Source organism: Sphaeramia orbicularis, chromosome 5 (assembly GCF_902148855.1).
Source record: "Sphaeramia orbicularis chromosome 5, fSphaOr1.1, whole genome shotgun sequence".
Lineage (NCBI taxonomy): Eukaryota > Metazoa > Chordata > Actinopteri > Kurtiformes > Apogonidae > Sphaeramia > Sphaeramia orbicularis.
This window is the reverse complement of record NC_043961.1, coordinates 22,755,180-22,780,004: the sequence shown is the minus strand read 5'-3', so window position 1 is coordinate 22,780,004 and position 24,825 is coordinate 22,755,180. Positions and strand designations below refer to the sequence as shown.

At 37.5% G+C, this 24,825-nt stretch overlaps 1 protein-coding gene across 1 annotated transcript in view; it reads right to left on the bottom strand.

Moving 5' to 3' along the window:
- Window positions 1-7,819: 7,819 nt before the first annotated feature.
- Window positions 7,820-24,825, bottom strand: part of slc25a26 (solute carrier family 25 member 26) — a 101,929-nt gene continuing 84,923 nt past the window's right edge. The window contains exons 9-10 of the mRNA XM_030135287.1: window positions 22,456-22,529; window positions 7,820-8,255 (exon numbers count right to left, since the gene is read on the bottom strand). Of these exons, the coding sequence (XP_029991147.1) occupies window positions 8,159-8,255; window positions 22,456-22,529 (171 nt within the window). The 3' untranslated portion in view covers window positions 7,820-8,158. The remainder of the gene's footprint in view (window positions 8,256-22,455; window positions 22,530-24,825) is intronic.

The following is a 24,825-nucleotide window of genomic DNA, read 5'->3' as shown; positions in this document are numbered from 1 at the left end:
GTTTGTCTGTTTGTCTGTCTGTCTGTCTGTCTGTTTGTTTGTCTGTTTGTTTGTCTGTTTGTTTGTCTGTCTGTCTGTTTGTCTGTCTGTTTGTTTGTCTGTTTGTCTGTCTGTTTGTTTGTCTGTTTGTTTGTCTGTCTGTCTGTTTGTCTGTCTGTCTGTCTGTTTGTTTGTCTGTTTGTTTGTCTGTCTGTCTGTCTGTTTGTCTGTCTGTTTGTCTGTCTGTTTGTTTGTCTGTCTGTTTGTTTGTCTGTCTGTCTGTCTGTTTGTCTGTCTGGTTGTTTGTCTGTCTGTTTGTTTGTCTGTTTGTCTGTCTGTTTGTTTGTCTGTCTGTTTGTTTGTCTGTTTGTCTGTTTGTCTGTCTGTCTGTTGTCTGTTTGTCTGTCTGTTTGTTTGTCTGTCTGTCTGTCTGTTTGTCTGTTTGTCTGTCTGTTTGTTTGTCTGTTTGTCTGTCTGTCTGTTTGTCTGTCTGTTTGTTTGTCTGTCTGTCTGTCTGTTTGTCTGTTTGTCTGTCTGTTTGTTTGTCTGTTTGTCTGTCTGTTGTTGTCTGTGTTTGTTGTCTGTCTGTCTGTCTGGTTGTTTGTCTGTCTGTTTGTTGTCTGTTTGTTTGTGTTTGTCTGTCTGTTGTTTGTCTGTCTGTTTGTTTGTCTGTTTGTTGTCTGTCTGTTGTCTGTCTGTGTTGTCTGTCTGTCTGTTTGTCTGTTTGTCTGTCTGTTTGTTTGTCTGTTTGTCTGTCTGTCTGTTTGTTGTCTGTTTGTTTGTCTGTCTGTCTGTCTGTTTGTTTGTCTGTCTGTCTGTCTGTTTGTCTGTCTGTTTGTTTGTCTGTTTGTTGTCTGTCTGTCTGTTTGTCTGTCTTGTTTGTCTGTCTGTCTGTCTGTTTGTGTGTCTGTCTGTCTGTTTGTTTGTCTGTCTGTTTGTCTGTCTGTCTGTTTGTTTGTCTGTCTGTCTGTTTGTCTGTTTGTCTGTTTGTTTGTCTGTCTGTCTGTTTGTTTGTCTGTCTGTTTGTCTGTCTGTTTGTTTGTCTGTTTGTCTGTCTGTTTGTTTGTCTGTCTGTTTGTTTGTCTGTTTGTCTGTCTGTCTGTTTGTCTGTCTGTTTGTTTGTCTGTCTGTCTGTTTGTCTGTTTGTCTGTCTGTTTGTTTGTCTGTTTGTCTGTCTGTTTGTTTGTCTGTTTGTCTGTCTGTCTGTTTGTCTGTCTGTTTGTTTGTCTGTCTGTCTGTCTGTTTGTTTGTCTGTCTGTCTGTCTGTTTGTCTGTCTGTTTGTTTGTCTGTTTGTCTGTCTGTCTGTCTGTTTGTCTGTCTGTTTGTTTGTCTGTCTGTCTGTCTGTTTGTTTGTCTGTCTGTCTGTTTGTTTGTCTGTCTGTTTGTCTGTCTGTCTGTTTGTTTGTCTGTCTGTCTGTTTGTCTGTTTGTCTGTTTGTCTGTTTGTCTGTCTGTCTGTTTGTTTGTCTATCTGTTTGTTTGTCTGTCTGTCTGTCTGTCTGTCTGTTTGTTTGTCTGTCTGTCTGTTTGTCTGTTTGTCTGTTTGTCTGTTTGTCTGTCTGTTTGTTTGTCTATCTGTTTGTTTGTCTGTCTGTCTGTCTGTCTGTTTGTTTGTCTGTCTGTCTGTCTGTCTGTTTGTTTGTCTGTCTGTCTGTTTGTTTGTCTGTCTGTCTGTCACACACGCTGTATAACAGAGGAATAAATACAACGTTGAAAGTATAAAGTTTCACTTTTGTTTCATGACAGTGTTTGTTACGTTAGTTATGGACCGCACCCCCAGGTATATAACTGCGCACCCCCCCTACCCCCTACCCACCGGCTCCGATTAAAAAAAAACAAACAAAAAAAAACCCCGTACACACAGGCACACACAAATACACACAGTGTCCTAAACAGTTTGTTCTCTTTCCTAAAATAAATAATGTGGTTCATAGTGTTGTCAGTGTTTCTCTTCAGTTCGTTTCAACAGAATACCAGCTTACCCTCTTGTTAATGTTGCACTTCATGTGGAATTTTTTTGTTAATTTTATGCAGAATGTGAACTGACAGAAGTGAGATTAGATTTTTCTTGTTTGTTCAAAACTACCTTTCAGGGAAAAGTGCAATACTAATGTTTAAATTACATTTAGTAATATTAATAATTTATTTTATTTTCTATTTGGTTTATTTATTTATTTATTTATTTGCACAAAATAAAAACCGCAATGGAAAAAATAACAGCATTCAAACAAGTAAAAAAATTCTGCAGGAGAGGTGAGAAGCCAAAAAAGAGGGCTTAAATGAATACCACCCCCGAAATGAACAATACACAAAAAAAGAATTAAAAATTACAACATAACTGAAATAATAAACTAAAATAAAAACAAAAATGTAATCCACATTACAAATCATCATATACAAATCAAGTGATACACAGCCTTACATTTTTTTATGAATTAAAGTCCTTTTCAGATACTTTTTAAACAATGATAAAGTAGATGTTGATTGAAGTTCTGGTCTTAGATTATTCCACAGATTTGGTCCACGATATTTCAGAGAATACTGACAGACTGAAGTTCGGCAGTACGGAAGATAAAATTTGCTTGAAAATCGTGTCGGAAAGTTATGAATAACAGAAGACAACATAAAGAAATTGTGAAAAACTTTAGGAAGAATATGAGTTAAGTGAACATATTTGTACATGAAGACACAGGTCTGGTAAACGTTCATATCAAAAACTGAGAGAAGATTGAATTTTTTAAAAAGAGGAGCAGATGAGTTGAGTCTCTCAGAAAAACTGATCATTCTTAAAAATTTGTAGCAGCAGAATTATATTATTCCTGTTTTTCTATATTCGATTGTCTCCAAAAATTGGGGGAAAAATGTTAAAAAATTCATAAATGCATTAATAGACATTTTGAGGGGTTTTCTTTCTTCCCGTACCGAACCGAAAAAAAAAAAAAAAAACTGAACCGTGGCTTTGAAAACCGAAAACGTACCGAACTGAAAATTTTGTGTGCCGTTACAGGCCTAGTTGTAACACTTCATTGGAAAAGTCATATTTAAATTAAAGGGGTCAAATTTTGCCAAACCCACTTGTATTAGTCTTTGGTCCATGTATTTGTGTATTCGGACCCTAATAGTTCATAAAGTTTGAATTTGAACCCTCCAGGTGCTGCAAAGCTATCTTTATATTCATTTTGGCAAAAATCAAGTGGATTTCTACAACCTGTTTTAATTCCCTCTTAATTTGTTGCATCTATAACTAGTTATGTCACCACATTTGCACAAATAGGGATGTAACGATATGAAAATTTCGTATCACGGTTATCATTATTATCGCGGTATTGTTGAAATTGTGCTCAAAATGTTCAAAAAGTACTAATACACACACTGAAATAATTTAACCAAGTTGTATTTTGAAAAAAATAAACAAAAAACAAATAAAATAATTGGCACAATGCACTTTCTCTTGGCAGAAACATTCAAATACTAACCCTTAGTGGTCTGAGCCTATTTTGTCTGTTTTTCAGTCCTTTTGATTTTGCCTTTATATCAGGGGTCTCAAACTCATTTTCTTTCAGGGGCCACATTCAGTCTGACTTGATCCAGTCAAATAATAGCATAATAACCTGTAAATAATGACAACTCCAAACTTTTCTCTATGTTTTAGAGTGAAAAAAGTTAATTTACATTATGAACAGGTTTACATCTACAAACTATCCTTTCAAAAGATGTGAATAACATGAACCAACTGAAAAAATAAGTATAATTTTAACCATATTATGCCTCAGTTTATCATTTACACATGTACATTATAACTTACAGATCACAGTGGATCTACAAACACACAAAACATTGAGTAATAGTCAGAATATTGTTAAAATTGTACTTACTTCTCTTAAGACATTACAGGTTATTGACATTTTTTGCAAAATTATACTTTGTTTTAGTGTAAATACATGAAAATATTTACATTTATAAAGAGAAACATTTGAAGTTGACATTATTTATATGTTATTATGATTGTATTTTACTGGTCCTGCCCACTTGAGATTGAATTGTTCTGATGTGGAACCTGAACTAAAAGGATTGTTCATATCTTAGTGTAATTTTTGCATTTCACAAATTCATCCCAAAGGCCAAACTGGACTTTTTGGCGGGCTGGATTTGTCCCCCGGGCCACATGTTTGACACCTGTGCTATAAATAATGACAACTCCAAATTTTTGTCTTTGTTTTAGTGCAAAAAACCCCCATTAAATTATGAAAATACTTTTACAAACTATCCAAACAAAAAAGATGTGAATCACCTGAAAAAACTGAAATTCCTTAAGAAAAATAAGTGCAATTTTAACAATATTATGCCTCAACTTATCATTTCTACATGTACATTATGGATCTGATCTACAAAGACAGTAAACATTTAGTAACAGGCAGAAAATTGTTAAAATTGTGCTTAATTTTCTTTAGACATTTCAGGTTGTTTATATTAGTTCAGGTTATTCACATTTTATTGTTACAGGATAGATTGTAAATGTAAGTATTTTCATAATTTAATGTTATGTTTTGCACTAAAACAAAATAAAAAAACTGAAGTTGTCATTATTTATAGGCATAATGTTAAATTATTTTTTTCACATCAAACCAAGAAGAAAATATGGAGTCATTTTTTTTTGTAGATTATTATACTATTATTGGTCTGTATGTGGAACCTGAACTAAAATGAGTTCCACAGCCTTGACTGTGGAATTTTTGCACTTTGCAAATTCATCCCGCGGGCTGAATTGGAACCTTTGGCGGGCCGCAATTGGCCCCTGGGCCGCATGTTTGAGACCCCTGCTTTTTATACTGAATAAACTAATGTTTACTATATCCATGTTTGGTATCTTTTTATTTTTTCAGCACAACTTCATCTATATCAGGGGTGTCAAAGTCATTTTAGTTCAGGGGCCACATTCAGCTAAATTTGATCTGAAGTGGACCGAACCAGTGAAATAATAACATAATAATATATAAATAATGTCAACTCCGAACTTTTTTCTATGTTTAAGAGAAAAAAATGTAAATTTACATGATGAAAAGGTTTCCATCTACAAACTATCCTTTCAAACAATGTGAATTACATGAACAAACTGAAAAAAATGAATGTAACTTTAACAACATTCTGCCTCAGTTTATCATTTTACATATGCACATTATAATGTACAGATCACAATGCATCTACAAACACACAAGACATTTAAAAGAACAGACAGAATCTTGTTAAAATTGTACTTGCTTCTCTTAAGACATTTCAGGTTGTTCATATTTGTTCAGGTTATTCAAATTTTTTGCAAAATTATTCATTGTTTTAGTGAAAATACATGAAAATATTTACATTTACAAAGAGAAAAATGTGGAGTTGACATTATTTCTATGTTATTATGATAGTATTTGACTGGTCTGACCCACTTGAGACTGAATTGGTCTGAATGTGTGTGGAGATCCTGAACCATCCCTTAGTTTCAGCTGCGTAGTCTGAGGCTGCATCAACCACCTCCTCCCCCCGTGTATACATATCACCATTATTAGTCATTTACTTTATGCCTTCCCTCTCTGTCCTCTCGTCCCACTCCTCTCTCCAGGTATCTGGTTCTGGTTCTGTTTGTTCTTGATGTTTGGTTCTGGTCTCCATCCTGCCCAGTGTTTGTACTGGTTGTTATTCTTATCGCTCTCCTCTGTCCACTAACCTCAAATCCAGTCCTGTCTGAGGCTTTTCTTTCTTTAACTCCTTCAACCATGAATTACTATAAAACTGAGTGGGATCATCGCTCCCAAACAAAAACGTGTCTAATCGGATTATTTTGACTGAGACATGCATATTACAGTCGACTGTTCGCTTAACCCATAAACACTCAGTGTTACTTTTGTGGCAGTTCCCCAGTGCATTTTTCCTCTAGATTTCAGCTTTCTTAAATTTTCTTCTTAGATTTATCACCATTTATTTTAATATTATCCTCTGTATTCTGTGTTTTGTCAGTGAAAGTCATGTATTTTCCTGTATATAATTTACTGATCATGTAGATGTTCATGAAAGTTCAGATAATAGTTAAGGGTTATTATATTAAAAAACAAAGAAAACTGAAAAAAAAGTGACTTTTTAAGCACAGATATAATTAACTGAACATAAAACAAATGTCTCCATCCACTGTCATTGATCCAACTCCATGGGTTTTACTGGTGAATATGAGCAGGGGTGTCGAACTCATTTTAGTTCAGGGGCCACGTTCAGCTAAGTTTCATCTGAAGTGGGCTGAACCAGTAAAATATTAACATAACAAAAGTAAATAAAACATAACTAGAAGCACTCGGAGAGCGCAGACCTCTGCCAAGGCTGATCAGTGGCCCCCCCCCATGCCCCACCCCCACCCCCGATCACCACCAAAATGTAATCATTTCTTCCTTATCCCATTTCCAACAAACCCTGAAAATTTCATCCAAATCTGTCCGTAACTTTTTGAGTTATGTTGCACACTAACGGACAGACAAACAAACAAACAAACAAACAAACAAACCCTGGCAAAAACATAACCTCCTTGGCGGAGGTAATAAAACAAAATAAAATATTAACATAATAATAAATAAATAGTGTCAATTCCAAACTTTTCTCTATGTTTTACGGTGAAAAAAGTAAAATTACATTAAGAAAATGTTTCCATCTACAAACTAACCCTTCAAACAATGTGAATAGCATGAACACACTGAAAAAAAAAAAGTAATTTTAACATTATTCTGCTTTAGTTTATCATTTCCACATGTACATTATAACTTACAGATCACAGTGGATCTACAGATACACAAAATATTTAATAACAGGCAGAATATTATTAAAATTGCACTTATTTCTCTTAAGACATTTCAGGTTGTTCATATTTGTTCAGATTTTTTGCAAAATCATGCTTTGTTTTAATGTAAATACATGAAAATATTTACATTTACAAAGAGAAAAATTTGGAGTTGTGAGTATTTATAGGTTATAATGAGATTGAATTGGTCTGAATGTGGAACCTGAACTAAAAGGATTGTTAATATCTTAGTGTAATTTTTGCATTTCACAAATTCATCCCAAGGGCCGGACTGGACCCTTTGGCGGGCTGGATTTGGCCCCCGGGCCGCATGTTTGACACCTGTGTTGAAGAAGATGATGGTGTTTCCATGTTTACTATGGACCCTCTGAACGTCCAAATAGGTGATAATAATATACATTATATAGCCTAAATGCCGTCTACAATTAACGTTTATTTGCAACATAGTATAGCAAATTATAACATGATCAAAAACAAATTAATTTTAGCAAAAAAAAAAAAGTCCCTGTTTTAAATGTCTGGGGTCACCAGAAATTTGTGACGTTAAAATGAGGTCATGAGCCAAAAAAGGTTGGGAACTACTGGATTAGAGTATACAGTAATTCAAATGATCTCAGTCTTAAACGTCTTTTCGACTCCAGAACATACAGTATTTGCACTTTAACCGAAGGCACTGGAGGCTTCATTACCCAAACCGGAATAAGAAAGCCGATGCAGGGCACCGGCCGTCTGCTAAAACTAAAGCCTTCCATATTTAACAGAGCCGTCTGTTGTTATCGGCGTCTTAAACTTAAATTAAGGCTCCTGCAGGTGGATGAGCTCAGTTCTGCTCCAGTGGGAACATAACAATGGTGAGATATTAACTGTCTCTCTCCCCAGTGAGTCTGTAACCCAGGTGGCTTGGCTTATATGGAGGGGTGGGGGTGGGGTGGGGGTGAAACGTTAAAATGATGACACAGAGGAAGTTTCAGACAGCACGGCGGAACCAAAGAAATCACCAAACCTCACTCGGAATATTTAAAAAAACAGCATCTTTAATACCATGACTCATTTACATACACACATAACGGACAGTAAAGCTGCCTCCTGTAGTTTTGTGGGACAGGGTGTTGCGTTCACGCCGCCAAACCACTGTCGGTGCTGTTCAAGACGCCGGATCGCAATCTGTTAAACTCAATCCGCAGGGCAGCGAAGAGCAGGAATGCAGAACCCTGGGTAATGCGATCGAGCCTGTTGATTACTCTTACCCCGGAGCTCCAGACGTCCCTTTGCGTGGAGGCGCCGAGGCCCTGCAGGCGAAGACGGTGCTGCTTCACCTGACGCTTTCCGCACTGATCCTCCTCCATCAGTCGGTTATAGCAACGAGCGGCGGACCTTCTCATAGGCTCCCAGGAAGATAAAACCGCCCACGCTGATGAACGCCATCCGCGGTACGCTGCCCGCAAACAGACTGCAAGAAAACAAGGACAATGTGCAAAAACATCAGAAACCAACAAGTGTGAATTCAGAATTTCAGCTTGTGGGAATTCATTTTGTTCTGCTGCAAGTAGGGCTGGGCGATTTGGAAAAAAAATCTTATCACGATAATTTTTTTTCTATCAGACGATATCGATATGTATCACGATATCGCGCTCTGACCCAGTCTGTGCATACCACGACATGACGTAGGGAAAACCAGAAAACGTCGTGCTGGGAAATGAGCGAATCGTTAAGAAGATTGTCTTCTGGTGGAACTGATCAATTGGAATTAATTCTAAGCCGAAACCAGTTTTGGATTCCCTCCTCTTCTACTGTCAGGTCACACAAACACACCGAGGCAGCGAGAGAGAGAGAGAGAGAGAGAGAGAGAGAGAGAGAGAGAGAGAGAGAGAGAGAGAGAGAGGTGGACTGTGTCGCTAAGTGAGGGAGGTATGAAGTGACTTTATTAGTACACATTTTTAATGACACACTTTTTAACCCTTTCATGCACTGTCCACTCCAGTGGACAGTTCTTCTCCAGCTGTTCTCTTGTATATTCATGGGTTTTGTTGTTTTAGTTCCATATCAGCCAACACAGTGGACGCTTATGCACCATCCCATACACTGTAATTCAGATCATTACTGTAACTTTGCTGTTCTTGATAAGCCTGATCTGCACTAACATGTTTGAGTGTAAATCAATAGTTATTTGTTAGACAAGAAGGGTTTTTTTTGCATATTATCTCCATGAAGTGAGTAATTTCTAGCATTAGAATATGTTAAAATGTGAGAAGACATCAGATTAGCAGCATTAAAAATGTTTTTATTTCATTGTTTTCATATCACTCTCTGATATTGGGTTTTAAACACGTTTCTTTACTTCAAAAATTAAATGCATGGATATTTTTGTAACTCCATAGAAAAAAAAAACTCCATCGCATTGTTTTTTTCATGGTTAAACACTGAAGAAAAAAATCTTGACTAAGGTCCTCATAATTTGTGCATGAAAGGGTTAATCTTATAATTTTGGGTAATGTATCATTTATTTATTTATTTTTTTCCCAACTTTATGGAATATACAGGATGTCCCAAATGTATACACACTTTAAATAATTGTAAAGTAGGTGTTTATTAAAATTCATTTAATTTTCAAAATGTCATAGAATTTACAAACATCATTTTAGTTTTGTCACCACCTGTTCTCAAACTGACGTACGTTCTGGTCCAGATGCTGCTGACTACGCCAAGCAATGGAATCGCACATGTCACCAAACAGTTCCCTTGGTATTTGCGTGCATTCACGTTCAGTGTCTGCTCTCAATTCAGCGACTGTTGCAGGTCTCATAGCGTAGACTTTGTCTTTTAGATATCCCCATAAAAAAAAAGTCTAGTGGTGTGAGGTCAGGTGAATTTGCCAAACAGGTGGATTGGATGGAGGGGTTTCGTTGAATACCCTCCGCGTTCACCAGACCTCACACCACTAGACATTTTTTTTATGCGGATACCTAAACATGTCAATCCGTGTGTTTCCATGACAACTTTTATTCCTGGTTTAAACTGATTAAAGGTTAGATCCTATTTCAGATGCCCATGCAAACACCTTATTCCAGTTGAAAAAGAAAAGTTCGGATTAAATTTAAACCCGATTAAAGTCACTGGTTTAATCCACTTTTGAATCCGGTCTAAATTATTCCTCGGACATGTAAACCCTTTATTCCGTTTGGACTTTATTCCGTCCATTCTGCACATGCTCGTTGTCTTGTCCTGTCGCAATGACGCACACATTCTGTGTTGGCAGAATATGCAATGCAGTCTAGTCTTACCAAACCGTTCCAGTGGGCTATTCTGATGGGATCTACCAGCCTGGAAAACCCTGAAGGAAGAGTTCACCACTTCTTTTTTATTCATTTGTCATGCACTAATGAGTTCGATAAGTGGGCAAATCAGTTTGCACTGCAGTGCACCGATTGCCTTGTTCTCACAGCCCTTCCATTAGCTTAGCTTAGCCTAGCTTAGCATAATCGCTTCATTCCTATGGTCAGACGTAGCCAGGCTTTTATAGGTGATTTGTAGTATTTTATGAGTGATTTTGTGAAATTCACTTCTCCCTAATCATTACTTTAGTCCGGTGGGGTCAATATGATCACAAATTGAGGCTCAAATCATGGTCATGTGACTTACTGCAGTAAGAAAAACTTGGGAAATAAAAACTAATGCAAAGCAAAAACAGTAAAGCAAAGCTAATTTAGCACATGCATCCCTTCCAACAAAAAGACTGTCCAACTTCCGTCAACACAACAGTCCTAAGATTGTATGAGTGCAGTAAGTCACGGATCTAAAGAAATAATTAGGGAGAATGGGATTTCAGAAAATCACTTACAAAAGACAACAAATCACCTTTAAAAAACTGGCTACATGTGACCATGGAAATGCAGTGACTATGCTAAGCTAAGCTAACAGAAGGGCTGCGAGAACCGAATAAACATTTCTCATGTAAACTTTTATTCCAGTTTAACATTTCCATGTAAACAGAAGAGAAAGTACTTTAGTTCCGAATGAATTTCTTCTGGAAAAATAATCAGATTTAAAAAACATCACGTAACTGTACCCATTGGTGTTCAAGTCCAAGTCGAGGTGCAGGTCTTTTTATATTTTGTCAAGTCGAGCCTGAAGTCATAGAGTTAATGACTCCACATCTCTGGTGTTTACTGTACATACAACAAGAAAGCAAGAAAAAACGGAAATGAAAACTGAGACTGAAATAAACTTGACTGCATGGAAGTGAATGAACTTCTACATATGAGAAAAACACTAATGACCTTCAACGGTAACACCCTCTGTGCTGAAAAGTCCGTTTCCTACTGGAGACGAGTTACCTTTAGCGCAAAACATCAGGGTTTGTTCCCACACGCGCACACACCTGAACCTCATTTAATGGAAGTGGTTACGGCAGGAAGTCTTTTTTTTTTTTTTTCTGCGCTTGGAAATTCGTGCTCACTTCTCTGCAGCTTTAATTATCTCCTGTGAAGAGAGCTCACGGCAGCTCAGACTGGATCATGTAACCCTCGGCTGATCGACAGTATCTGTGAGTGATTTACGGCGCCTTCGTGGAAGTGGGGCCTCGCGCTCCGGTGCAGAGGGTCCACGGGAGCGCCGCACAAAGACCGAGATGGGGGCCCCCCTCCGAGTTCCAGGCTCCGAGGAGAAGAAGCCGTTTGACGTCGCGGGGGTCAGAGGATGTGATGGGCCATGAGAGAGCGCCCAGGAACAACCCACCCACTCTAACCCACTCTCTCCCACCCCCTCACCCTCACCCGTCCCTACCTCCCACAGCTACACACAGCTGTTTTTGGGATTAGGCATCGAGCTCCCACCCTAGGGCCTCCCTGGAGCTCTCACCCCCCATCTTTTTCTCTCTCTGTGCATGACTGATGGCCAGATGACATCCACACATGTCCCTCTGCTGTCCATCCATCCACCCCCCCCCCCCACCCTCCACCCTCCACCCCTTCGTCCAGCGTCGGCCCCCTCAGCTGGCTCAGTTGTTCGGGGATTTCTCCATCTCTTTTTTTTCTTGCTGCGTCATGTACTTCTCAGCCACGTGCTCGCTTTGTCTCCCTCTCTCTCCGTTTAATTCTCCATTTCTCTGTCTGTCTTTTTTTTTTCTTTTTTTTTTTTTTTTTGCCTACCGACACCTCCCGTCTGCCAGCACGCCCCCGCACTCACATGGTCTGGACCGATCCGAGCCAGATGTAACGGATGAAAAGTATTGTGTGTTAGTGCATGTGTGTGAGTGCAGAAGAGCTGCCTGCGCACACCAAACGTCCGCCTGTCATCGTGTGTGTGCAGGTTTGTGTTAGTACTTATGTTTCTGTCCGTCTGAATTTGGAGGAAATTTTTTGAAATATTGCAGATTTTCGTTCTTTTCATCTACTCGTAAGAAACCACTCGAATGAAGATGCATCACGTCTGTAAAACTACAAATACTAATGTCCATGAGCCAGTTTACGTGCACACTGAAGCTCCAAACATTGTCTGAATTCTGGAGATACCAGATTGTTCAAGTGATCATGTAAACAGCGTAATCTGATTATGACAAATCAGATTAACACCTGGATTTCACCACAAATCTCCGATGTCTTCGTGCATGTGTACCTGTTCATCTGATTTATTTTGCACGTGTAAAAAAAAAAAAAAAAAAAAAAAAAAAAAAAAAATTGTACAAAATAGAACTGACATAGTTAAACGTGAGAGAAGCTACGTTACTACATATGTACTTTGAAAAAAATCTGAAAATTGACTGAAATTTCTAAACCAGTTTTTTGATTATCGTATTTCTGAAGTGCATGTAAACGCTTCCGTTCAGTTGATGACATATTTTGCAGAAAAAGTCACTTTTTCCTCAGTTTTGATATAATAACCTGCGAGTTTACCCTGAGCTTTTATGAACATCTACAGAATCAGTGAATTAAATATAAGAAAACACTCGTTTTTTCACTTTACAATATAGACACGATAAAATAATAACTGGTAGTAAATCACTTAGGAAAGGTTAGATGTAGGGAAAAATTCATTTGGAAGTTGCCACAAAAAAGTAGTTCTACATCTTTAAGGGTTAAAAACCAGTGCTGTATAAAGTACTGGGAAGTCATACTCGAGTAGAAGTACAGGTACCGACCAAAAAAATGACTTTGGTAGAAGTTCAAGTCACCAACTGAAATACTAAAGTTAAAGTTTTTAAATATCTAGTATTTACTGAACTTAAGTATATCAAGTAATCCACAATTAAATGTATTCAAGTAATGAAAGCAAAAGTACAAGTAAATGTTAATAACAACCAAAGGTGTCAGAATTTGGAATATTATAAAGTTTATCTAGGATTTTAAAACATGTTAAGTAAAAGACGAGCAGTCCAAATATTAAAAATGAACCTAAACAGGAGTAGACTACTGCTGGTATTACAAATGTCACAATTTTAAAAAACGAAAGACAAAAAAGAAAAGAAACTTATGAAGCTTATGTGACACCTCAAACCATGGAGCCTACATTACACTTCGTAAACAAGGAATCCAACGTCTAAACAATTTAGGTCCAATGAGAAACCATCTTCCTAAACTTTGCTGCAGTCACTGGTAATCTCAGCGGTGAAAACACCAAATCTACTTTAATTCATTTTTTGTAACCAGTAACGATTCTGTGCATTAAAATGTATCTGAGCAGAAATATAGAAATGTAGCGAAGTAAAAATGAAAGTAAACAGAATAAACAAGTGGTGCCAGGCACAACAAACCCCGCCCCTCGCACGTATTGTAGCTTATTTTGGCATCGATCCAGCTGATGTCATCATGTCCATGCATGTGCTGATGTCAGTATATTAGCTGCCTCTATATACAGGGTGGGGAAGCAAAATTTACAACGAACATTTAGTTGTTTTTTCTCAGCAGGCACTATGTCAATTGTTTTGAAACCAAACATATATTGATGTCATAATCATACCTAACACTATTATCCATACCTTTTCAGAAACTTTTGCCCATATGAGTAATCAGGAAAGCAAACGTCAAAGAGTGTGTGATTTGCTGAATGCACTCGTCACACCAAAGGAGATTTCAAAAATAGTTGGAGTGTCCATAAAGACTGTTTATAATGGAAAGAAGAGAATGACTATGAGCAAAACTATTACCAGAAAGTCTGGAAGATACTATTAAAGAAGAATGGGAGAAGTTGTCACCCGAATATTTGAGGAACACTTGCGCAAGTTTCAGGAAGCGTGTGAAGGCAGTTATTGAGAAAGAAGGAGGACACATAGAATAAAAACATGTTCTATTATGTACATTTTCTTGTGGCAAATAAATTCTCATGACTTTCAATAAACTAATTGGTCATACACTGTCTTTCAATCCCTGCCTCAAAATAATGTAAATTTTGCTTCCCCACCCTGTATATACCAAATTTGAAGTAAATTGAAACAAAATGTATGTTTTTGTAGAAAATTGAAACTTTGACCTACTTTTCCCAAAATGTAATCAGATCTATTCTACGTCACTGGTAATTTATAAACCAAATCTGGTATGAATTCAACGAATAGTTTTGCTGCTAGAGTGTTAACAAACAAACAAACCAAAAACAATACCCCTTACCTTCCCGTCGGGGGGGCAGGGTAATAACAACACTCAGTAAAGTCCAAACTCTGCCAAAACATACTTGAGTATCATAGTGAAATATTAGTATGTCATTTCTATACAACACTGTTCAAACCTAATGATTTTCCCTGGGTTTGAACATGTGTCCACGCTCTGCGGTCTGTAACGTGTCACTGACCCACATTAGGCGACTCTTTCATGGACACTTGTGGGAGCAGCACTTGGACTGTAAAGTGAAGATTTGGGTCACAAACGCTTTTGTCAACTGCAAAGCCGTACAAGGTGCCAAGCATGTCAGAGATCTCCCAACCATCCCAACCATTCCCACAGAGAAGGCCCCGCCCAGATCGGGTGTTTTACAGAAACAACCACCGAAGGGTTATCCGCGCAAGGTCGGCCTCGGCGAGTACGTGAGACACAAAAGGAGTGTGTGTGTGTGTGTGTGTGTGACGGAGAGTTTGTGTAAGTGTGGACTGGTGTAAATGCTGAAGCTGGAGCAAATAAACATAGAGGCATTAGTCAGTGTGTTACCCTTCCAGCTAAACACAGCTATTTATGACCATCTGCTCAAACTTAAGTCCCCGGGCCTCCTCCAGGCCAGTGTTCAGCAAGACTTAGAAAACACCTAAAAAGTTAAATATGATCGAAATCTATGGAGAGAATCAGAGAAAAGACCCTGACACGTTCCCTTCCATCACAGCTGCCAATGTTTACAACACGTCTACACTCAGGGTTCTTGTCTTGTTTAGTCCCAGCTCTCCTCTAGCTTTATGTTTCCTGTCTGGGATCAGGTCCACCGGTGGACAAACACCCCCCCACCCCACCCCCACCCCCACCCCCAGGTGCCCTGACTCACTCTGACATCACAGCTTGGACAGCCGTGGAGCGCTGTCATCCCACCGCCGTCGGCCAATCAGCTCTCCTGAGGAATCCGACTAAATATAGTTTAGAGGCTCAACAGGAGAATAGTGGCTAACTTAACCCTTTATCGGGCAAGTGACTATTTTTGGTCATTTCGGCACTTATTACAAGACAGTGATAGCAACTGTTACAATAAGGACAGTGAGTCAACAATCTCAGGTCCGATGTGGTCTACAGGGTCTGTAAGGTCCACCTCTGCATGAACAGTGAGTGGACCTGCTTTGTTAGGTACCATGAAGTAATGGTACTGATGTAAGGACTGATGTTCAAAGGGAGAACGTGGACGTGGACAGGGGTCTGAATCAGCACGCATGGTGGTCTAATGTTCTTTTTTTCCAATTATGGATAAGGAACCAAAATACGGTAATGTCACTGACCTTGATTTTCTACAACACAATAAAAATTTTGTCTGGATCAGCACTTATGTTGGTCTAATGTTCTAGAAGTCATAATCTAATGTTCTAAAATACATGTTCCTTTCACCTTACATGTATTTTTTTATATTTACTTGTTGGATTATTATGATTTTTTTTTTTTATTGTTTTTTTTTTTTTAAATTATGGATAAGGAACCAAATACATTCTAATGTTCTAAAAAATATACATGTTCCTTTCACCTTACATGTATTTTTTTATATTTACTTCTTTGATTATTATTTTTTTTCTTTTTTTATTGGTTTCTTTTTTTTTTTTTTCTTTTAAATTATGGATAAGGAACCAAATATGTTCTAATGTTCTAAAACACATGTTTTTTTCACCTTACATGTATTTTTTTGTATTTACTTCTCGGATTATTATTATTATTTAGTATTTTTATTTTTTAAATTATGGATAAGGAACCAAATACGTTCTAATGTTCTAAAATACATGTTCCTTTCACCACACATGTATTTTTTTTATATTTACTTCTTGGATTATTGTTTTTTTTTTTTTCTTATTGTTTTTTTGTTCAAGCTGAAATGTCTAAAGAGAATTAAGTGCAATTTTAACAGTATTCTGCCTATTACTCAATGTTTTGTGCCTTTGTAGCTCTCATATGTAATGCACATGTATAAATGATAAGTCAAGGCATAATATTGATAAAATTGTATTTATATTTCTTAACAAATTGCATTTTTTCCCCCGGTTATTCACATCCTTTTTGTTTGGTTAGTTTGTAAATGTATATATTGGCAAAATTAAATGTTATTTTTGCACTAAAACAATTTGGAGTTGTCATTATTTATTGGCTGTCATGCTATTATTTGACTGGTCTGGCCCACTTGAGATTAAATTAGGCTGAATGTGGCCCCCGGAAGAAAATAAGTTTGACACCCTTATCTTATCTTATCTTATCTTATCTAAATTTAAATTCATATAAAAAAAAAAGTTTATTGTACAAAATGTGGAGAAAATGGAGTAATGCCACATATATTAAATATTCATAAATAAAAACCCTGTTCTTGGACAAATCCAGTCAAAATGTGGGGTTTTCAGATCTGAGGCTGTATTTTATTTTATTTTAGTTTATTTCAGACACAAACATAATACAAAACACAGGTGGAAAAAAATAAAACAAACAAAAAAAAAATAGAATAATAGAAAAAAGGAACAACTGTTGTACCTGAAAGGGAGTAGGAAGAAGCCACTACTTATCCAGTCCTACCCCCCCGATTCCAGTCCTCAGACTGTTAGTGCCTAATCACGTTATATAACATACGATTGTGATTATCCATAAACACACCCCTACAAACCTGTACACCAGTAGACATACAGTCACATATACATATACATATACATACACACTGATTTATATCTACATCTGTACACCAACCCACATCCACACCCCCATGTATATACACACACCATACAATAAAACAACCTGACAATCCAAATAATGATCACACCCTTCCTTCCTTGAGCCAGATATTGTGACAAAACCATTTCTTTGTACATTTTTTTTTTTCAATTTTTTAATGTTTGGACGCTGCCTGACGTCTACCCCCAACCCATTCCGAAGCTTGAAAGGTTGATTTAAACCTATGGCAAGACCAAATAACTAGATGCAATAGAAATACAATAAAGCACAGGCGTCAAACATATGGCCCAGGGGCCAAATCTGGCCCGCCAAAGGTTCCATTCCGGCCCGCAGGATCAAAGTGCAAAAATTAACCTGAACAGTCAAGGTTGTCCAAATCATTTTGGTTCAGGTTCCACATACAGACCAATGTGATCTCATGTAAAAATAACAACACAATAACCCATAAAAAATGACAACTACAAATTTTCAATGTGAAAAATTATGTGGAAAAAATTAAAGTGAAAAAAATAAGATTACACTGTGAAAATATTTACATTTACAAAACTATTCTTTCACAATAAAACGCAAATAAATACATAAATAAAAACAAAGATGAACTACCCGAAATGTGCAATTTTCACAATATTCTGCCTGTTACTAAATGTTTTGTGCATTTACGGATCCACTGTGATCTGTAGTTGTGTTAATAAGAGATGTAATATTGTAGACATTGTTCAAATTTTAGTTCCAAACTCCAAAATTTTAACAATATTATGCCTGTTACCAAATGTTTATGTTACATTGTGTGTAATGTACATGTATAAATAATAAGTCCTGGCATAATATTGTTAAAATTCCACTAATTTTTCAAGTGAAATTTCTGTTTTTTCAGGTTATTCACATCTTTTTTTGAAAAATGTACATATTTTCATAATTTAATTGGGATTTTTTTGTACTAAACAAAAAGAAAAACTTGGATTTGTCATTATTTATAGGTTATAGTCATTATTTTACTGGTCTGGCCCGCTTGAGATGAAATTGGGCTAAACATGGCCCCTGAACCAAAATGAGTCTGACACCCCTGCAATAAAGGAAGAAAAAACTAATGGAATTATTGTTTTTCTTTAATTAAAGAGTCTTTGCCAACAACATTTACACTATTACAAATATTCAACATGACCACACGTTGCAAATGATCCTCCATTCTATACAAATCTGTCACTTGATTACACTGGTCAACAACAAATTTATTGTTTAAGTTTTTTGAGCTGATTTAGGATAATTTTGGTGTGCTGAATCCAAAAATCACATTAATTTTACTCAATCAGGTCAACTTTCTGAACTATGCTACATATTGGCTTTTTAACATTTTTGCTTACATTTATGGGCATTTTCACATCATATGATACAAAAATCTTTCATATTTCTTGCAATAAATGAGTTCTGAAGATTTTACTTTTGCCAATTTATGATTAATGTTTTTTTTTAATATTACAGGTGAATGAAATGGCTTCGACTAGAAGATCTTGCAAAAATAAGCCTGACGTATTCTGCTACATCTGTGGTGAATACACCATTGTACCTGACAGGAATCAAGTCACAAGTTTAATAAAGTGTGCTTACCAATCTTATTTTGGTATTAATTATTATATTTTGTGAGAAGATCAAATTTTTCAAAATCAAATTAGCAAAAAAACCTGACCTGATTGAGAAAAACAGATGTTATTTTTGGATTTAGCGGTGCAAAATGGTCCTAATTCAGTTGAAAAAACCTAGACAACTTGCAAAAAACTTTTTTTTGTAACCCAGTCTTATTTATAAATAAACTAAAGCTAGCGCTGTATTTCACTTAAACTTACACCTAAAATAAATTGGGGCGGAGCTTTAAGACTCTGGAAGGATCAAAGGTCAGTGTGTAATGTTTGGTGACGTCAAACTGGTGAAGTTGCAGATCATCACCGACAGAAAACCCATCGTCTCTCCCTCGCTAACGGTAAAAACGTAGAAGCCCGTTGTTAGAGTGCGTATTTAGTTTATCTGATGTAAACTTTTTGGATTAGGCTGGGGACAGTTTGTTTTTGGTCGCTGTAGAAACATGATGGAATGGGGTCTCCCGCATCATTCTGAGTTAATGAAAACAAATCAGCTCTTAATTTCTCGATTACACACTAATGACGACATACGTATGAATATCGTATCTGCGTCTGCATCTGCGCTTAGATCCTCCTAAATACTCCCACACCGCTCCCGTAATAGAACGAAGATGAAGAACCTCCATGACGTGATCTCGGAGGTGTAGGTGACCCGTAGCTGACGTCATAAAACTTTCCTTGTGAATTTCCACGCAGACTGTGCTTGGATATTTACTTTTGTTTCCGAGTCTGTTTACACAATGCACAAAGCAGACGCAGCCTGGAGGACATGTTGCCTATTAGTCTGTGTTTTGATTGGATCCCTGGTGCAGTCGGGTTGTTTTGCAGGTTACTGGGGGAGGCCGGTGTGAGCTCCGGCGCTCTCTCCTAAACTCCGGGTCTCTGGGGCATGGCACACACATGGAAGCACTTTAGAGCTTCACTACACTGCAATTGGGCCTATTACCATAATTACAGCTTTAAAGCCGGAGCAATTTGTATCAGGCATGCACCAGCGCAACCACCAGGCCTTTAGCCCTGCGGAACAACAAGCCCCCTTTTACTTTCTAAACACTCGCCTTTGTCTTAACTTCTTACTGTTCTTTTTGATTCTTTTTTTTTTTTTAAAACATATATATTACTTTGATAATCCAGGAGTAGAGGACTGTGGGTAAATGATGCAGCTTCTATGTGAGTTAAGGAGGATGGTAGAGATAAAGAGGAGATCAATGGCTTCCATGTGGTGCAGAGGAGGGGAGCTCCATCAAACAGCTCTCCTTAACATTAGCACTTGGTTACTGTTGCCGCTGGGGGGTGGGTGGGATTTGTAGACAGGGCTGTTCCATAGAGACTCATCAACTATCACCTGAGCTGCAGCCTTTAACATAACCATTATTAACCCTGCAAAGCCTGAACCGTTAAATCATCGATAGAAAAGTCCAGTTCATTGAAACTGGAGCCTTTATTGGTCCTGAACAACCAAAAAAAAATGTTTTCAAATATAAATTTCCATGTATGAGTTTCAATTTTGTATCATATTTGACACATTGGGTCTCAGTGCTCAAATATTATTATTTTTGAACAAACAAAAACCTAATGTAACACAAACATGTCTAACAAATTGGTAATTACCTCCGCCAAGGAGGTTATGTTTTTGCCAGGGTTTGTTTGTTTGTCTGTTTGTCTGTCCGTTAGTGTGCAACATAACTCAAAAAGTTATGGACAGATTTTGATGAAATTTTCAGGGTTTGTTGGAAATGGGATAAGGAAGAAATGATTAAATTTTGGTGGTGATCTGGGGTGGGGGGGCCCATTTCCAACAAACCCTGAAAATTTCATCAAAATCTGTCCATAACTTTTTGAGTTATGTTGCACACTAACGGACAGACAAACAGACAGACAAACAAACAAACAAACAAACAAACAAACCCTGGCAAAAACATAACCTCCTTGGCGTGGGGGGGCCCACGGGGGGGGCCACTGATCAGCCTTGGCGGAGGTCTGCGCTCTCCGAGTGCTTCTAGTTCTTTTATGAAATTGCCAAAGTTCTGCCTCCTTCCTCATTAACCCTTTCATGCATGAATTATGAGGACCTTAGTCAAGATATTTTTCCTGAGTGTTTTTATTCCTCGAGGTATTAAAAAACCAATGCGATTGAGATAGTTTTTATAAACCCATTTTTCATGGAGTTGCAAAAATGTCCACTCAGCTGGACACCATGGATTTAATTTTTAAAGCAAAGAAACGTATTTACTGATAAACTGTGCGAGAACTATGAAATGAAAACATTTTTAATGCAGATAATCTGATGCTTTCTCACATTTTAACAAACACCAAAACTAGTCATTACTCACTTCATGGAGATAATATGCAAAAAAACCCACAAAACCCTGGTAATTACAGTTTAATAACAATAACAAGCAATTGATTTACACTCAAACATGTTAGTGCAGATCAGGTTTATCAGGAACAGTAAAGCTACAGTACTGGTATGAATTGCAGTGTATGGGACTGTGCATACACTGCAAAAATCTAAATCTTACCAAGTGTATTTTTCTCATTTCTTGTCAAAATATCTCATCACACTCACACGTGTTTGCTCCTGGTGGATTCTGTTGGCTTTCTGTAAATTGGCTTAAAATTTGATTTGATTTGATTTGATCTATCTCCCCTTTATGTGAAGCACTTTGTCACATTTTTTTAAAAACTGCTGTATAAATAAAACTTTACTTACTTACTTACTTATCGATTCTCATTAGATTAGGGAATAAACTATTGTACTAATGGCTTTATTTGCATTGACTCTTTAACACAACAGTGACAGTATCGATAGAACCCAGAGTCCCCGCCCCCTTCACTACACAGCCAATCAAAGACGGTACGGGCAGTTTAATTGGACGCTGTGTGTCTGAATGATCCTGCATGTTCTATGTCATAATGGAATCTCTGCAACTGGTGAAATATAACCATGCTTTAGAGCTCTTCTAACCAAACTATGGAAATGACGTGATGAGGCATTTGACGTGATGATGTCTCGGAACCTGTTCTCCATTCCCATCCCTAGACTGTCTATTCCTGCTGGGATAAATGCCCTTTCATTCTGAGTAGATTCCACTGTTGCAGCCTCTACAAACAAACAATACAGGGTAAGCGTGTATGAGTGTGTGTTTGTGGGTCAGAAAGAGAGAGAGAGAGAAAGAGAGATGTCCCACTGGTGTTTGGCCGAGTCCCAAACTAAATCTGCTTTGAGCATTAAGCCGAGGTGCATCCTAACTAAACCGTGGCAGCGTGTACACAGGCCGGCCTATTATTCACAGAGGCTGAGGGTTTGTTTTGGTGTTGGCTGCCCTCTACGGACCCATTAGACCTGTCCTTTTGTCCGGCGCGCATCATAAACACATCAAAACACTCAAATAAACCCTTCCACTTGGTCCCCGTAACACCTTAATCAATACAGCAGCGCGCCGAGGCGGCAGGAAAAGCTTTTATACATCTCATTTTTCAGCTGCGGTTATAAATTCACGTCCCTGAGAGCAGCGCCACTATCATCAAACTTGATTACTTGAGAGACGAGGCCGAGTTAAATCAAATCATGTAAAATAAGTGGTTTTAAATGGGGCCGGGAGAAAGCGGTTTGTGTAAAGAGGCTGTTGGCTTTTAAACAACGGCGACGGGCTTTGAACGTTTCTCCGAAATTGAGGAATTTTAATACACTCACCCTGGAAGGCCTCGACTCTTCCACACTTCATGGAGCACCAGTGGGATGTTGCCACTCGCTGTGGACGACCCGGCCTAGAGGGAGGGAGGGAGAGAGAGAGAAAGAGAGGGAGGGAAAATAGAGGTGTGATGATGGATAGATCGTCTCATTCGCTTCCTGCTCTTCGGACAGACCCTGTTTAGTCTTCGTCAGCTGAGCTTCCTCCCCCCTCCCAACCCCCCCACTCCCACTTGTTCAGTGTCTCCCTCCATTTCTCCTCCTGGACAGCTGTGTCAGCGCAGGTGACACCTTCAACACCCACCCAGGCGCCCACTAGACAACGCACCCAGACATCTGCCCACCCAAAAATACACTCCTCCTCCTCCTCCTCCTCTGTTTACACAATACAGCTTAACTGGACGTAGACTTTTTAATCCATCACTGTGGAGTGGCAGAGGGGTATGAGAGCTGCTGGAAAAGGGGAGTGAGGGTTAAGTGAGGGTGGGTGATGGTAGCTCAGAGCAGAGAGAAAAAAGAAAGAATCGGGTTAGAATGAAGAAGAAAGAAGGGAGTGCACGCAGAGTATGCATCCGGCATCCATTGAGGCAGTCATAAAGCGCAGATCTCCACTGAGGCCAACAGTGCATTCGTCTTTTCATTCCATAACACTGTTAAACCACAAACCACTAAATATGTGACGTTCCCCTCATTTTTCTCAGCTGATCCTATTGGTTAGTTTAGCTCTAACCATGTCTTTTCAGTGGGTGTCGGTCCATTACCTGGTCTTTGACCAGAAATCTGATTTGTTCAACAGTGGTGGGAAAACTTTTTGGACACCCCATGCACTTGTGATATTATATTACATTAAGAATCACTCTTAAGTCACTGAACTCTGCCAAGTATGTTCCATTCTCAACAGCATCTTAGTTTGATACTCTCCAATGTTAAAGAAGTGTAAGACAATGACAGGCTCTGCCCATTTTCATGGATGAACATTAAAATGTGAAGTGTTTATCTCTGACCCGTGTCTTATCTGTCCACTAGGTTTTATGAAAAGTAGTTTTTTTTGCATATTCCTACTGATGGACAGACAAACAAACAGGTGTGATGATAATAGTTGCAAAAGCTAACTACAACAGAACAGAACAGAATAGAATAGAATAGAATAGAATAGAATAGAATAGAATAGAATAGGCTTTGTTGTTATTACAACACAACAAATATGTATCAAAAACATGTATCAAAAAATATAATATAATAATATAAAATAGTGTGCAATTGAAAATATGTGCAAATTAGACATATACTGTTTGAAAAGATCAAATTTTTTAGCAAAAAAGTAGTATTAAGATGTGCAAATGTAACACTGTAAACAAAGTAAACATACATGTACTAGTGTACAGTATATGTAACAAACGAACAAACTAAATAAATAAGTATATTAATGAAGCAGCATACCATGCTACCTAAACTAAAACAAAATATCACTGGGCGAACTCAAGGGAAGGTTAACATCTGGTCAAAAAAATGCAATTACAATAATCTACACCAAACTTATATTTTTGGGTAGGTAATTACTTATATTTTGAGGAAAATGTATTTTGAAATGAGAAAAAGTTGTGATTTTTTTTTTTTTTTTGAGTTTTAGGAGTGTGAGTGTTTGGAAAGTGACAAAGTTCTCTGCCGTCATTCTGGGTTCATTTTATAAACTCTGATAAATAAAGTAAATTTATTCCAAATACATTGATATTTGACTATTATATTATTTATGTCATATTCTAAACACACATTGTTTAAAATAAATAAATGCATATATCTCTGCAAAATACATTTGAATATAAGGTTATAAGGTTATAAGGTTAATATTATTTGTATGTTGTAAATACTGTTAAAAAATGTATATGATATTGATAATTGAAATAAAAAATGTTTAATTTGATATTTACTTTTGTTGTCCATCTGTGACTCTGACATTTGTCAAAACTCTTGCTATTTAAGTATGATAAAATATTTTTTTCCTCTAACTAATTATTAGGTTGGAAACTAGAGGGTATAAGGTATACACTGAATACATTTTAGGATGAAAATGTTGTAGGAACTTCACTTTTGGAGAACTTTGTAATTCTTGCAAAAAATAGACGTTATTTTTTGTCCGTCTGTGTAGTTTTTGATATTTTTCATTTGAAAATATTTGGAACCAAACTTTGCCCTTCGAGTATGTTTAAGGTGGCATTTAGACCTTTCCAATTACGTGTAATATTTGTCTTAAACTTGTCTGGGTCAAAAGTTATGAATCAAAAAGTAGTGGACTGTCCATCTGTGACCTCGCCCCACTGCAGACTTCATTTTCCCCTCGTGTTAATGGTTCAACTGAATCATTTGTCATGTGTT